The 14,060-nt window shown below is 42.6% G+C and overlaps 1 protein-coding gene across 1 annotated transcript in view; it reads left to right on the top strand.

Moving 5' to 3' along the window:
- Positions 1-9,733, top strand: part of LOC100015976 (polyunsaturated fatty acid lipoxygenase ALOX15) — a 65,713-nt gene extending 55,980 nt beyond the window's left edge. Inside the window, 9 exon segments of the mRNA XM_003340327.4 lie at positions 170-330; positions 1,683-1,826; positions 3,073-3,282; positions 5,594-5,680; positions 6,150-6,319; positions 6,589-6,710; positions 8,373-8,473; positions 8,635-8,802; positions 9,106-9,733. Of these exon segments, the coding sequence (XP_003340375.1) occupies positions 170-330; positions 1,683-1,826; positions 3,073-3,282; positions 5,594-5,680; positions 6,150-6,319; positions 6,589-6,710; positions 8,373-8,473; positions 8,635-8,802; positions 9,106-9,285 (1,343 nt within the window). The 3' untranslated portion in view covers positions 9,286-9,733.
- Positions 9,734-14,060: the final 4,327 nt, after the last annotated feature.

Below are 14,060 nucleotides of genomic sequence, written 5' to 3'. Positions count from 1 at the left end.
ATTTTCAAAGCCTCAATTTGTGTAAGTGGCATAGCCAGGATCTTTTGATTACAAATCTATGCCCCCCAACCCAAAAAAAAAAGAGAAGGCTGGTGGGGGGGAGGCATGGCTGGAGTGAAGAACTGGGTTGTAAAGGGGCCCAAGTCAACTCTCCACCTTAACTCCACAGAGAAGGTTCGGGATTTGTGGAAGGAGGACTCATTCTTTGGGTATCAGTTCCTGAATGGTGCTAACCCCATGCTCCTGAGGCGATCCACCAAACTTCCAGCCCGTCTAAAGCTGCCTCCAGGCTCAGAGGAACTTCAGGCAGAACTAGAAAGACATTGTCAAGTATTTACCTACTTTTTTTTTTAAGTAGATAGCCTATAACATCCACTTTCCTTTCTATTGCTCTGAAATAAAAAGGCAAAGCCTGGGCTAGTCAGTAAAACCTTTAACTTTAGTGGAAATGAACTGAAGGTGACAATGGACGGAGTCTTTCATGCTATCCTTATAAACAAGAAAAAAAGTGAGGGGCAAATACTGATCAGGTAGGTGGGTTTGGAAATACTTGAATAACTACATCCAAAGAACAGTTATTATTTGGGGCCATGTTAACTGTTAATTGAGGGTCTCTAAGGATCTGCCTTTGACCCTGTGCTATTGGGCAGTTTCACCAGTGACTTAGCTTCAGGCCCTGAGATCTTGCTTCTTTATTTATCATATGACACTGCCTTCATGACTTTGCAGAAGTCATCTCTCATGCCTCGGAGGCCCACCCTCTTCATATCTGCCTCTTGGAAAAGAGCTCATCACCTCCAATAGGGGGCACAACTGAAGAGCTCTGTGGGGTAATGAGGTGTGGAAATGAATGGAGAGCCAGTGAACCTGTGAAGGAATGATTTAAGAAGGAGGGATTAGGGAACACTCAAGTAACCAAGAGATACCCTTGGGGAGGTTAAAAAAAACCCAACCAAACATTTTGTTTTCTTTGGATATTTAAATATTTATGTATGGAAGAGGTTTAAAGAAGAAGTATATGATTTGTTCTGTTTGTCACCAAAGTGCAAAACAAGGAACAATGGAAAATTGAAGCAGATTTAAATGAGAGAGGAAAATCCTAACAAATAGCTATCCCAACATGGAATGGGCTGTCATGGAAAGATGATGCTTTTTCCTCTTTTAAAAGTCTTGAAATGAGATTGTAGAGTCAAGTATAAGTTGCCCAAGAGGGCCTTTTGGGTTCCCTTCTGATGCTGAAATTCTATAATTCTGAAGAATAACACAGAAGAGCCAGAAATGGAAATACATCAAGAACCCACTTTGTGACTGGCAGTCAAAGTGGAAAGGAGAGCAGATGGAACCATGGAGCTAGTCAGTCTGTGATGATCTGCATTCAGTGATCACAGTGACATACAGTCCCTATCATTGACCCTGAGAGAACCCAGAGGCAGAAGATAAGCCCACGTTTTGATGGGGAATCCAAGATACCCACTCAACGGACAAAGAAAAGAGATGAAATGCAGAGAGCAAAGTAGGGCCTTAGTAGTTGGAGGTGGAGATGGGGTTATGTTTGAAATGAGAGGCTGGATTTTCAGGAGGGAGAGCTGATCAGAGAGGGCTCTTGTGAAGCAGGAACTAGAAGATTCCAGAGCTCACTTTTCACTTCCATCTCACCCTCTTCTCTTCTCCCCTACCAACAGGCAGGCTCATTGTTTGAAGCTGACTTCTCCCTCCTGGATGGGATTCAGGCCAATGTGATCCTCTGTTGTCAGCAGTACTTGGCGGCACCCCTGGTCATGCTGAAGTTGGAGCCAGACGGGACATTGCTGCCCATGGCCATCCAAGTAAGGAGGCCCAGATACCCTTTTACCAAGACAGCAAGCAACTTTCCCACCTTTCTTACTATTTTCAGTAAACCGTATAGATCAGCAGAGTCTAGGAAAGAGTTTTTCAACACCAGCTTAATAGGATTGTAAATTCAGAGTTGGAAAGGCTCCTTCAGGTCATCTAGTCCAATTCCTTCATTTTACAGATGAGGAAACAGTGGCAGAGGCTAGATTTGCATTCAGATCCTCTGATACCAGAGCCAATTCTCTTTCCGTTATATTATATCAGGTCTTTTTATAAGCAGAGGGGAAGAAGCCAGTGGAAAAGGAGAAAATGGATATAGGGATAGGGACTGAACCTGTGATTTCACTAATATAGGGATGTCCCAGGTAAAGACACTTCCCCTAACAATGTAATTGAGTACCTTCTTGGAAACTTATAGTTAAGAGGCATAGAGAGCCTAAATAAGTTAAATGACTTACTCATGGTCAGTATGTACCAGAGGCAGATCTTTCAGGCTAACTTTCTAATGGCTCAACTATCCTGACTTTGAGCATGGCCAATGCCTTTCAAAGGACCAGCTTGGTGGCACAGTGGATGGAGTGCTGAACCTGGAATCAGAAATACCCAACTTCTAAAATTCAAATCTGACCTCAGACTCTAGTTGTGTGACCCTGGGCAAGTCAATCAATCATGTTTGCCTTGTTTTCTTCATCTGTAAAATGAGCTAGAGAAAGAAATAGCAAATCACTCCAGTATCTTTGCCAAGAAAATTCCAAAATAGGATCTTGAAGAGTCCCATACAACTGAACAACCAATGACTCTGAAGAGTCAGAGAGAGATAAGATCAAGGGCATGTTTAAAGCGTTTAGTTATATCTGAAGGAGAAATTCTTCTAGGAAAGGAGGGAAGGAAGAGACGGATGAAGATCAAAAAGATTTTCAGATAAATGAGGGATCTCACAATGGACTGACCTTGATTCTCACCCTAAATTGGGGGGGAGTGGGTCAGGGAGGAGATGGGAGGCTTGAAGAGATTGGGAAAAGTATATAAGAGCCAGCATGGGAAATGCCTTAGCCAATCCAAAAGAACTAAATAGAATGACCATTGAGTAGAGAAAAAGATTCCAATGAAATTAGGTCCTGTGATAACTTTAAGCAGCTGGCCCATCCTCATAGCCACATGTATGCATTTTTCCCTTTTTTTTTTCCTCCACCCCATCATTTTAAGGATCTTGCACTCAGGATCTTCTCTCTGTTCTAGATCCAGGTACCTGGCGTGGGTTTACCAAATCCACCGGTGTTCCTGCCCTCTGATCCCCCTATGACATGGCTCCTAGCCAAAGCCTGGGTCAGGAGTTCAGACTTCCAGCTTCACCAACTGCAGTTCCATCTGCTGAGAGGACATCTGATGGCTGAGGTGATCGCTGTGGCCACAATGAGGTGCCTCCCAACACTGCATCCTATTTTCAAGGTATCTCACCTTCACTCTTAATGCTCAGGATACAAATTTGAATGGAGAGAGCAAGCATTCCATATACATTATTAGGCATCTTCTCAATTTATAAAGAGGTTCACTTACTCAGTGTATAAACAGGAAGCCAGAGATACTGTCTAAACTTCATGGTTCTGACTTGTTATGAACAGGATTTGTGATTTCATTAGTATAACATGGGCATCTCCAAAGTGAGGGCCCACATACCACGCACGTGGTATATCTGATGACAGTTGAGGGTTTGGAAAGGAAAGTTTCCCAGGACCTCTACAGCAGGTTTTCGACAGATATCCTTTCTCTAGAGGGGCCCATGAGGAAGGGCTGCTGGTTCTCTTCTTCCTCCCCAAGGCTCAGGTGGCTGGTGGTAGTTGTGATAGTAGAAACAGATGAAGACTCAGTAAGAGACCAAGAGAGCAGTGAGGGGATAGGGACAGAGGAGGAAGCAATGGCCAAGCCATGGGACCCAGTAGGCTGTGGAAGATGACAATCAATCAAAAAATATTTAGTAATTGCCCTCTATGTTCCAACCATTATGTTGGGCACTGTAGGGATAGAAAAACAGAAGTGAAACAATCCTTGCTCGTGATGACCTTACCAGTCCTGGGGGAGAGACAACAGGGACCTAGAGAGGTGTAAAGTACATTATAATTTGGGAGGAGGGCACTAGTAGCTGAGGGGAATCAAGAAAGCCTTCATGGAGAAGGTGGTACATGGAGAAGTTGAGCATTGCAGGAACAAGGAAACTATTTTACAGAGTGGTACGAAGTAAAAAAAGTTTGGAGAAACCTGCTGTAAGGAAGCTCTGTAGATGAAGATCTATACCAGTTGTCCCACTTATCATTTTAGGGAGTGCCCTGGGCTACTAAGAGGGCTTAGAGAAGGCAGAATTTGTTCTTGACTCTGGGATGGGATCGCTATCCATGATGTCATTAATGCTTGTAGAAATAAATGAACAATAAATGTTTTCAGACACTCAGTTAGAAGGAACCATGGAAATAACAGAAAACCAACATAGGCTTCCTTCTCTAGGAAGCCTTCCTCCTCTTAGGAATAAAAGATAAAATGACTTAGGAAACAAAGGTTCAGCCTCCTGAACATATTAATTTATTAAACAATGTATGGTTATTGCCCTAACAAATCAGGACCAGGCACCTTCTTCGGCTTAGGATCCTGAATATAGGGGGAGACAGACTTCTATACAGACTTATATTTTCAAAACCAATTAGTCAAATTAAGGCCAACTAAGTAAAAGGAAACAATAGGACATCAGGCAATCTGATTTCTAGTTGGAAGAAAGATTAGGGACTTTCCAAGTTGGGAGAGAGAGAGAGCAAAAAAATGTGAAATTCCCATAATTGAGGAAAAGAGATGTCCCACTCCCCCTAGCTGTATATGGATAAATGAACATCGAAATAGTATGGGGCCAGTTTTCAGACAAGACATAGGTGGCTTGAGAGGTACAATTATAAGAAAACTCCTTACGATCAGCCTTGGGATCTGACTGCCTTTCTGGCCAGTATAACCTGGGTCCTTGGTTAAGGTTCTCAGCAGGTATAGGAGGTTCAGTTTCCCAGCCAGTCAGGGGAGGTTCAAACAGTGCTTGCTCCTAGTTCCCACAACTGAACAAACTCCTCACAAAATGAAATTTGGACTAAGCCTATAATTGAATAGAAAGAGAACTAAGCATGCTCCAGAATTGTAACAAGATGGAATCAGTGTAGTTGCCTCAGTTAACCATTTTTGCTGTCTTATTCCCCTCATTTCCTTCATTCTGCCTTCTTCCTCTTTTCTAAGGGAGGAAATTGAGTCCCAAAGAAGTAAGCTTTTGTTTGAGGAGGTTAGACTAGATATCTCCTGAGTTCCCTCAGAACTCTAAAATCTGATTTTTTGATCATACAACTTCCACTGGGGATTGTACAAAGGAAAAGAGTGGTTTCTTCATCCAGCAATGGTGGGAGAATGGGGAAGATATATGTAAACAACAGAATTAGATGGGTTTGTCACACCTAATTCCTGTGATACATGCAAATGAAACAGACCCTATTTAAGATGTGTGGAAACCTTTGTAACTAAGAACAAAAAAGATAATATTGAAAATAATCAAAAGGGAGCCTGCAAAGAAACCTAAACCCCTTGGTCTTTAAAGGCCCCTTGAGAGATCTTGACCATCTTACCAGAAATCATTTCTCTGAAAGGCAGCACCCCTTTTCACAAAGACAACAGTTCTTTCCACCTCTGACTTCTCTTTTGGGCCCTACACTTCCCTCTTTCCTGTTAATCCCCTAAATAGATCCTGATCCCTCATCTTCGATATACCATGGAGATCAATGTCAGAGCCCGGACAGGACTTGTCTCTAATGGGGGAGTATTTGACCAGGTAAGAGGGGGTGAAAATGAAGAGGCAAGGGGTATGTGTGTGTGTGTGTGTGTGTGTGTGTGTGTATTGGGAGTGGGAATGAGTCTTTTTTTACCCTCTACTTTTTTTTGCAAATGGGAGTAATTGCATTAAATCCTGAAATGTGAATTCAGGGAAATCTATGTTGAAGTGAAATTATGGGCTCAATCTATACTTTGGGGACACAATGGGAAAACTCCAGAGATGTTCTTCTGAACTCCAGTGCCAGTGAATTGAAGGATATTCCCCCTCATCTCATTGATTCTGTTCCAGTCAATACCCACCTCAGGTTTCTTTCCTTCCTCTTTATCAATGACCTCAAGATTTCTTCTCATTTGAATTTGGATCCTTTGTGTCTTTTTGGTGTTTGTTGACAAATCTCTAGTCTGACCTTAATCCTGATTAATCATTCCTGGTCTCAGGCTCATCCTCATCCCCATTTTTTCCTCAGGTAGTGAGCACTGGTGGTGGAGGCCATGTTACCGTGCTTCAGAAAGCAGGGAAGTATCTGCACTATAGGTCACTGTGCCCACCCTATGACCTGGCTGATCGAGGGCTGCTGGGGGTATCATCTGCCTACTATGCTCAGGATGCCCTTCGGGTCTGGGACATCATCAAAAGGTAAAACTCTCAGGGAATGACATGCATCTCTGAGGAGCCAGAGGCATGAATTGGAATGTTTTCTGTGGGATGAGAGGTTAGGGGTTGGAGCTCCCTCGGTCCTACATTCACAACTAACTTCTTTGGTTTTTTAAACTCTTACCTTCCATCCTAGAATCAGTACTGTTTATTGGTTCCAAGGCAAAAAAGCAGTAAGGGCTATGCGGTGGGATTAAGTGACTTGCCCAGTTAACTTCTCCCTTCTGGCTATATTCTCCCTTGGTGCACAGGTATGTGGAGGGGATAGTCTATCTCTACTATGCAGGGGATGAGGATGTGGAAAATGACACAGAGCTACAGGCTTGGTGCAAGGAGATCACTGAAATTGGGCTTCATGGAGCCCAGGACCGAGGTAAGACAATATCCTGTCCCTGAGACTTATCACGGACCTACCTCTTCCCTGTCATTCACCTCCTCACCTCTGCCCATCAGCAAATCTCTTAGTTAGTCCCTCACCTGCCAACTTTCTACCCCATATTTTTTCAGCCAGGTATATCCCTTAGAGATGCCCCTCTGTCCACTAGTCTTGGAAACTGTTCTCTCCAGCATCTGACTGCAGAGTATTTTGAAGTCCTTTTATACATTTACATTCTAATTTGAATTAGAATTATGTTTACACTTATTCAATTCAATTCAACAAATATTAAACACCGGGTCTAGGGCATAGAATAGATAAGATGAAAATTTAAACAGACTCTGCCCATAAGGAGTTTACAGTCAATAAGGAAGGAGATGAAACATGCACAAATAAAAATGGTACCAAGTAGTGTGAGGAGGCCAAAGAAATCACAGAATTTGAGAACTCTAAGAGACTTCAGCAGACATATATACTATACCTAACAAGTGGTCACATGCTGTTTGTCAACTTTTGGACAGCTCTAGTTGTTAGGAGAGCACTTTGTTTTCTTTTTCCCTGATGTCAAGCCTAAATTGGCCACTTTGTGATTTTGTACCCACCCTTGGTCCTGCTCCCTGGGACAGACCAGACAAACCTCACCCCTCTTCTAGAAGAGAGGTCTTTCTTCTACAATCCTCATACAAAATGGATTCAAGGCCTTTCACCATCATGGTTGCTTTCTTCTTGGCACTCTCCAGCTTATCAACATCCTTAAATGGTGGCCAGTCAGATACTCTGGGAAGGAGAGCGTTTGTTCTAAAAGATCTGTGCTCTTAGTTAGCTATTTTATCTTCTCTGCTGGGAGGCAGCTACAGAATAGTGGGCTTCAGAACTAGTAAGACTTGAGTTCCAGTTTTATCCCAAACATCTACTGGACATGGGACCGTGGGCTCTCTAAAACTAAAACGTGCAGAGCAGGTGATCTGCATTAGAGGAAGTTTTCCTCATTGGGAGTTCCATGTGCCAATGGAATCATAAGGTCAGACTTAATTTTTTTTTTATTTGCTTGTAAGCTCCTTGAGGGCACTTGCTTTGTGGCTTGGTATCTGTTGGCTCCTCTAAATCACTTGGCTTTCTCACTATTTCAGCCCAGGCTCTATAAAACTGTGCTAGCTAAGCACAAGTCCTGATTGGGCTCTACTAGTCAAGGATGACTGAGAGGATGTTAGACCGTGTATCTGTCATAGGAAGACCAACCTAATTAGCCCATTTGGCTACTGAGCAATGAATTTTGGGGCCAGAATAAATCTTGAAGAACATAAACAAAGTTACAGGGAAACTAGAAACTACAGTGGTAAATGCTCTACCCACACAGATAAAGTGACAAACATTTGAAGTATTGTAGTAGTTAGGCCCTATTATTGTCTAATGTGCAGAGCACAAAGGAGGAACTCAATGAATGTATGTTGAATGAGTGATAATCACCGAATGAGTGATAATCACCAAAGGAGTGGAATCTGTCCCCTCAGCAGAGAACCCACTAAAACAATTCCAGATGTTTACCCACTCTTCTTTGAACCTAAAGAACCCAGACTACCCCCAAGACTTCAACTGGTTGCTGTTGTATGTCTGCCACAACCTTCCCCAATCTCCTTTTCCTCTCTTCACACCTTCTAGAGTTCCCCACCTCCTTCCATTCCAGGGAAGAGCTCTGCTTGTTTGTGACCATGTGTATCTTCACTTGTACCTGTCAGCACTCCTCCGTCCATCAGGGACAGGTATATCTACTGTCTCATGAAGTTGGGCTGGGAAAGGGATGAAGCCTAGATTTGCTTATGGATTGAGGTGGGAGGTGGAGTGGGATTAGATTGGAAGCTTAAGAACCCATAAGCCTTGTTCTGAGTGACTCTAGACTGTATTGTCTGTTTCCTCCTTCCAGCTGGACTGGTATGCCTGGGTTCCGAATGCCCCGTGCACTATGCGTATGCCCCCACCCACCACAAAGGATGTGACTCTGGAGATGGTGATGGCGTCTCTGCCCAATTTCCACCAGGCATCCCTCCAGATGTCTTTAACATGGCAACTGGGGCGAGCACAGCCAAACATGGTGAGGGAATTGGGGGTTAATGTTGGGAGGCAGTTACCTGGAATGAAGCATTTATTATTAAAAAAAAAAAATGAATGGAGTTGGAGAAAATCTGGGCTTGAATCTTAGCTCTGATGCTTACTGGCTTTGTGACCTTGGACCCTCTGAATCAAAATTTCTTCTGTAGGAGGAAATTGAGGAGAGGGCTGGACTAGAAGGAGCCTTAAGATCTTGCCAACTCTTTCTTTTTCTGTGGTTCCATTTTAGAGGACCTCTTCCCTGGTCTTTGGGTTGACCTGTATGTTTTTTTTCTTTCTGGCCCAGGTTCCTCTGGGACAGCACAAAGAGCAATACTTCTCAGACTCTGCTGCCCTGGCAGTGCTGAAATGCTTTAGGGAAGAGCTGGCTGTCCTGGACAAAGAGATCAAAGAGAGAAATGCAAAGCTGGATCTACCCTATGAATATCTACTGCCAAGTAGAGTGGAGAACAGCGTCACCATCTGAGCCCTCCCTGAGCCTACCCAACTGCAACTCCTGCTCCCATTGCTTAAATCCTAGCCCACTATGTGCATTTCCTAACATGCTTCAGAGCCCTCTTCTCAAAGCCCTCTGCCTAGATGGAAGATAAATAAAGCTTTTATTATTCATTGAAATGAACATTGCACTGGAGTCAGAATCCTGTCAGCCACTTCCTAGCTTTGTGATTTTGGACAAGTCATTTAAGCTTTCCTCCTCAACAGCATTTCTATAAAATGGGAGTGACTACTACTTACAGGAGGGGTGTGAGGAAAGCTTTAGGTAAACAGACCTCTAGAATAAGGTGGTTTATGTCATAGAACATAGTTGATCTGTGCTAGAAAGGGGCTTGGAAATCATCATATCTAACCATTAAACTTTGTTTTATTTTAATTTTCTTTATTAAATTAAATTTTTTCTTTATTGAAATGCAAAACATATTTCCATATTATTAATTTTTGTAGGCAAATAATTTTATAGACCCCAAACCCCAAAACATATATCCAAATAAGCAAGTATAAATCATATACCATGAAACTTCATTTTCAAGAAAACTAAAGCCTAAAGAATTCAGACTAATTAGACTAAAATTAGACTAAAACTGCATGAGATTCAGAAAATTAGCTGTGGTTTTTAGAAGAGAAAATTGAAGCTACTTTCTTTCCCAAACCCATCTTCCTATCTCTCCTGCTTTATAACTCCAAACAATAAAAAAGCAAAAACTTTTGGGAGGCAGCTGGGTGGCTCAGTGGATTGAGGGTCAGGCCTAGAAATGGGAGGTCCTAGGTTCAAATGTGACTTTAGACACTTCCCAGCTGTGTGACCCTGAGCAAGTCACTTAACTTCCATTGCCTAGCCCTTACCACTCTTCTGTCTTGGAACCAATACACAGTATTGATTCCAAGATGGAAGGTGAGGGTTTTTATTAAAAAAAACAATTCCTGTCTCTGAAACCCCAGGTCTATTTCTTATTGCCCACCCAGGCACTCTATTAATTACCCCCCAAAGAAACTTCAGACAATTCCTGTGTGGGAAAGGAGAAACTGAGATTTTGAGAAGGGTGGGGATTGGGTAGACACATAAGTAGGCATGGGGGGAGCTCCCCCACTAAAATGTTCAAGTCTGCTTAGAGGAGGCACATCAGACAGAGCAACTTTCCCATTACTCTTCTCACAGCAGCCAGTGGATCCAGATGTGGTGGGTCACTAGAGTGCTTGTGGCCACCAGGAACTTAGCCTTCTTGCCAACCAGGTGCAGCAGTGGTTGGTTGGGCAGCAAGGAGAGGCAGAACTAGGGCACAGGTTGGCAAGGGGGTGAGGATGTGAAGGGGAAGTTGGGGGATTGAGTAGTCTGGATGCCCCACACTGGGGCAGTTGAAAGAGGATCTCCATGCTGGGATGATGATTCCAACTGGAGAACAGGAGAATGACAGAACAACCTGGAAAAACTGATGCAAAATGAAGTGAGCAGAACCAGGTGAACACAAAATGATAAATTGTGAATGACAAATATCAGTAGCAAGGCAAGGATCCAAAACAATCCAAGACTCGTGATGAAAAAGGCTGTCCACTGCCACTGAGAGAATTATTCAATTTTGTCTAGGCTTTTCTTTTTGTCATGGTCTTCTGGTAGAATAATGATTCTTAAATTGTCTCTCCTCGAACGATTTTCTAAATCCTCCGTTTTGTGAATGAGATGCTTCATATTTTCCTCAATTTTTCATTCTTTTGGTTTTGTTTTATAGTGTCCTGCTGCCTTGTGAGGTCACTTAATTCTAGTTGTTGTATTCTGGTTCTTAAAGACTGAATTTCATTCCTGGCTTTTTGGTCATCCTTCTCCTTCTGGTCTGATTTTCTTTGGAGGTCATCTTTCATCCTCTTTACCTCGTCTTTCATCTCCTTTGCCTCATCTTTCATCTCCTTTGCCTCATTTTCCAGCTAGTTGATTTTGGCTTTCAAGACACTATTTTCTCATTTTAATTCAAGTGCCTCTGTTTCCAGATGACTTATCTTAGTTTTTAAGTTCTTTTCCCAATTGTCTTCAGCCTCTCTTAATTGTGTTTTGGATTGCATTATGAGTTCTTCCAAAGCCTGTATCCAATTCACTGGGATTTCTGATTTATAGTTTGCTGATCCCTCCCCCTCTGTTCTGTTTGCTGAATAGAAGCTGTCTATTGTAATTTCTTTCTTCTTTTTCTGTTCTTTGCTCATATTTATCCCTTCTTTGCTCCCCATATTTGTCTGTGCTCTTGCTCCTCTCATTTTTTTTTGTTTTGGGGGCTTCTGTCAGTCTCCCCTCTTGGAGCTTTGACAGAAGATCTCTTGGTGCAGTCTCTGGGGGAGGGTTGTTGGAGTTTGAGCTTCCCTGTCCTCTGGAAACTTTTGATTGGATTAAAGTCCAGCAGTCAGTGGGGGAGGGGTGTTGGAGCCTGGGCTTCCCTGAGTTCTGAAGACTTTTGATGGGATTAAGTTCAGCTGGGTTGGGCTGGGTGTACTCTGAGGCCAAAACCTCCTGGAAGGCTGGAGCAATATGGAGGATCTCCACAGCTCTGACCAGACTGCCAGCTCTATGTTCCCTCTCCAGCTCCTTCCCTGCCATCTGTGTTTGATGCTCTGAGCTTGGCACAGCCCTGCCTGCAAGGTACACCCTCTAGACCAACATCTTTGCTTTTCCAGAGGTTCCCGCTGCTGCTGGAGGCTCAGTGCGGGGGGGGGGGGGGAGTGTCCTGGGACCTTCCTCTGCCTTCCCCTTAAACCCAAGTGTTCTCATATTCTGGCTTTTGGGGGATGTACCTTTTGAATTGAATCCAGCAGGAGGGTTCCTTGGCTCTGTCTTGTTGTTAGGTTTGATTTTCAGTCCCCTAGGAGCATTCAGTTTGTGATTGGTAAGGAAGCGTATTCAGATGTCTGAACTTCTGCTCCTTCTAGGCTGCCATCTTGACTCTGCCTCTGAATTATTCAATTTTGAATGCAGATGAAAGCATATCATTTCCCCCTTTATTTCCTTCATGAGTTTTTTCTTACATGTGTGATAGGTGTCTTTTTTCACAACATGACAGATATAGAAACATATATTTGTAGCATACCAGGCATGTTGGCATCTGGGAAGTATGGTTGATATATTGATATTGTATTATATATATTCATTTATCAAATACTTGGTCAGATCAGTTAATGATCTTTGTATAAGAAGTTACAGTCCAAAGGGCAACAGAATTCCTGAGCCTAAGCCACAGACACTTAGCTCTCACCTGGTCAAACCACATTCCTTTGAAAAGCGCATGTCAGGGGAATCTCCACCTCCTCTGATCTTGTCATTGTCTATTCAACCAATGTTAAGACCTATGCTATGCTACATATTCATTGATCACCTCTCAATCCACAATAAATGCTGGGGTAAGGGGTGCTATTCTCTCTCTTGATTCCTGCATCCTCGGAGTTCTTTCTCCTAATTTCTTGCTTATCTATCCTAGTGACACTGTTGCCCACATGCTTTCTATCTCGGAATTCTTACTTCCATGTATTTTCTTATTTCTCATGTTTTTCTTTAATTAAGCTTCAAGGGAAAATATTATAAGGACCTAGCGCCTCTCCCCATAACTTTTAACTTGTCTTTGAGTCTTCATTTATCATCCATTTTCCTCCGGCTCCCTTCTCCTTCTCAAGTTATAACCTACAACAAAATTTATATAGCAATCACTGGATGATTGTTATAATATTGCATGATGGCACCTATATAATCTATATCAGAAAACTTGTTAATGAGGGAGGAGAGAAGGGAGATAAAGAATTTTGAATTACAAAATTTCAGAAAACAAATGTTAAAAATGATTTCTATATTTAATTGGAAAAAATGCAATTAAAAAAACAAAGAACACAAGTCTAAGATTAATGTGAGGGGTGAGATTGGGGTCTTCTCCAAAGAATTAATGACTTTGGCTGTGTTCATGGTGAGGGAGCAAGCTTTATAGAGGGAGGGAGAAAGGGGGTGGAATAACCCTAATGATGGAGTAGCTCTGGTGATGGAAACCTGTGGTGATAGAAAGGCCATGGCAATGAAAAATGGTGGAAAGACCCTGAGAAGTTTTCAGAAATACTTTTTATCTTGCTTAGTTACTAAGGAAGGGGTCATTTGTTTGGGGAGTTGTTACATTGTGTCTCCAGGAAACTGATGTCACTTTACCATGGTCCACTTTGGTTGGCCTGGCTTTACCCATGGTTCATTCTGTTTGCCCACTGAGAGGAACAAACTGAAATGAGATGTTAAACACCTAAACAACGTTAGGTTCAATTTTGTTCTTTTCTGCTATAGACCCAGGAAAGCAGTGATTGTGGAAATTGAGTATTATTTGAACCCAGTCCTGTGTGACTGGGGAATAGAACCGCCTGTACCTGCTGTCCAGAAACCCCAACCAAGGACTGAGGTTAGGGCTAAAGTTGATGTGAGGTGTTTTCTTGTCATTATGAATCGAAGCACCTCATATATCTTATATGAAAGGTAGCCCCATTCTAATAAATTAATTATTGCTTCTATATTCTTTTGATTTGTACAGCTTCTTGGCAGGGCTTGTGGGACATTTTATCCCACATCAAGGTTACACTAGGCATTAAGAAGTCATCTGTCCTTGAATACTTCTGATGATGGGAATCTTATTCCGCTCATCCTTATCTGATAGTGGCTCTTGGTAGCAGAAGCTGAGAATATTTGTCTTTTCTCCTCAGGGTGAATGACTAATCTTCAGTTTAAAGGTTTACCTCTGGGCC

The sequence above is a fragment of the Monodelphis domestica genome, chromosome 2, assembly GCF_027887165.1.
Source record: "Monodelphis domestica isolate mMonDom1 chromosome 2, mMonDom1.pri, whole genome shotgun sequence".
Classification (NCBI taxonomy): domain Eukaryota; kingdom Metazoa; phylum Chordata; class Mammalia; order Didelphimorphia; family Didelphidae; genus Monodelphis; species Monodelphis domestica.
The sequence above is the reverse complement of the archived record's forward strand: the minus strand, read 5'-3'. Positions and strand labels throughout refer to the sequence as shown.